Below are 2,498 nucleotides of genomic sequence, written 5' to 3'. Positions count from 1 at the left end.
TAAAAAAAAACCCCAATCCACATTTTTTTAAAAAAATACCACTGTTTAAAATACAAAAATCAGATTTATAAAGCAATACCCCACAAATACTTAAAAACAAAATAAACCAGGCATTCAGTGAAGAGTATCATGTAATTTATCAATAAATGTATCTAACTGTATCATTTTTTAACAAACCAGGTCTGCAGTCCTCTTCATCTGAACGATCAATGCACTGAGGTGTTCTGTCACATCGCTGATAGCCTGGGATACAATCACCATTCCTGCATGTCCACTCATCAGGACCACATGCTATGTGTGATATAGATGAAAACATCCTTGTGAACAGTGCATTTTTTTTTTCTATTTGTCTTAACATAAACTTAAAACAATAATTTAACTAAAACACATTGGCTACTTAGGATGTATATATGAAAATTGAAAGTATTTCAATACTCTAATGCAATACAGCTTTTTTTCAGGGCCGAAATTGCTCATCTACAAAAAACATATATCTATACCCAATTATTTGCTGTAACACTCAGCAATTTACATGTTCAACAAACCATTTACCACAAATTACAGAGAAAACCAACCAGGTCTGCAGTTCTCTTCATCTGAACGATCAAGACATTGAGGTACTCCATCACAACGCTGATAACCTGGGATACAGTCACTATTCCAGCAAGTCCATTCATCCGGATGACAAGCTACGTGACAAGGATAAAGGTATACCTTTGTGAACAGCATGGTTTCAGATGTAAATAACTAAAATACAGTCTCAGAAGTGTTATATATGCCAGTGCATTTCATACTAATACAATATACACTCTGATGAGGTTGCTAGAATAAAATGCATCATCAGCAATTTATAGCAGCCTGAGCTTTCCTTCCTCATGAAATCTAATAATTCACAAATCCATATCTATGGACCAAATTACTTGTTCTGCTCCCACAGAAAAAATATACATATACATAGTACAAACAAAAAGTCTTAAATCTACATTATTATATAAATATTAATTTCACTAATTTTCAAGATACAGGATTCACTCATATATTCAAAACACTGTCATGAGCAAAATGTTTATGTTTTTTGTATATTTGGAAATTACTTTATATTCATGCAGTTTTATTAAGTGCAATATATTTCTTTTAGATTATGAAACCATCTCAAATAAACTCAACTTGCAAAACACACAAAAACAGTCTTTTGAATTCTCTATTATTACAAATCCCAAATTTTATTTTATCTAACCCAAATCCTTTCCCCAAATACACAAAAACAAATTTCAAACACACTTTTTTTTCTCTTACTACTGTGTAATAAAGGGCCCTCTAATGATTATAAATCTATATGCAACACAAGTCTCCATGCAAGAACTTCAAAAGTAATAAAAAAAAACAGAATACATAGTTAAATATGTGTACTCGTGAATGTGAGGTTTTTAGTAGATACTACAAACAGTCTCTTGGTTTGAAAAATGAGGATAAAAGAATTATAGTACAAAAAACATTTTTTATCACTGATTTTTATGCATAAAATATCATAGATGCTTGTAAAATGCCTTCCTGTGTTTCAGTTAATTACAAACAAATGCATAGCCACTCTTCTCTTCTTAACTAGCTGTAAGTCCACTAATAAAATGGAAAATGCTGGGCTTCCATTTTGATGGCTGGGGAATAGTCCCTCAGTTTCAAGCCCAATGAATATCTATCCTTCCCTTTTCAATACTCGTGAAAGAGTAATGGATCAGACTCCAAGAACATATCTTAATGGTACTTGGCAACTATTGTCTTGGTGGCATATATTCACCTCAAAAGCCAGCTTACCTCTAACAGTCAAGTTCACCTCTGTTGTAGTCCTCGACAGTCCATATCGCATTATCACATCTTGCCTCTATTGGTTATGCATGAGAGATCTCCCACAATCCACTCCAATGGACCACATTCTACATGCAAAATAAGCATTACATGCAGATTACTATTTTTCCCTAGTTTTTTTATAATTAATGTTTAGTAAACAAAGTAAAAATAATTTGCTGTAAAATCTACCAATAAAATGTTTTGTCAGCCAGAAAAATTTTGTTAAGATTTATGGATCTTTGTATACTTCTTCTTACGTGTCAGAGGGATTTTTTTTTATACCTTCTAAGAAGAGGAATAATTACTAAAGGTAATTGTGCAAAAATAAAAAGTTTTCCATTTCATTACACATATGCAGAAGGGTCTTAAGGGTCTGGATAAAAAAAGGTTAAAAGCAAGAATGCAACTATACCAATTCTGAATTATCCCATAAACAACAAAACTCTCCTCATCAGCAAATTGTGAAACACCATAACAGCATAAAAATATGAATTCCTCATTTTCTAAACCTTCTTCTGATCTCAGACCTAAACAAAAGTGTTCTATGATGCTTTGGATTAATCTTTTAAATACTGTATGGGAGATATTATCATTTTTTTACTACAGCCATTATTTCAGTTTATATCTTTTAAATATTATCAATGCATAGAAGG

General features: G+C 31.8%; 1 protein-coding gene across 1 annotated transcript; it reads right to left on the bottom strand.

Moving 5' to 3' along the window:
• Positions 1 to 206: 206 nt before the first annotated feature.
• On the bottom strand, positions 207 to 609 carry LOC119594570 (the record flags this gene model as incomplete). The annotated part of the gene is given in 2 exon segments (XM_037943607.1): positions 207 to 291; positions 576 to 609. Coding segments are annotated over 2 exon segments (106 nt in total), but the record flags the coding sequence as incomplete, so codon positions are not given.
• Positions 610 to 2,498: the final 1,889 nt, after the last annotated feature.

The sequence above is a fragment of the Penaeus monodon genome, chromosome 34 (genome assembly GCF_015228065.2).
Source record: "Penaeus monodon isolate SGIC_2016 chromosome 34, NSTDA_Pmon_1, whole genome shotgun sequence".
Taxonomy (NCBI): domain Eukaryota; kingdom Metazoa; phylum Arthropoda; class Malacostraca; order Decapoda; family Penaeidae; genus Penaeus; species Penaeus monodon.
Note: the sequence above shows the minus strand (reverse complement) of the source record. Positions and strands in the feature narration are given on the sequence as shown.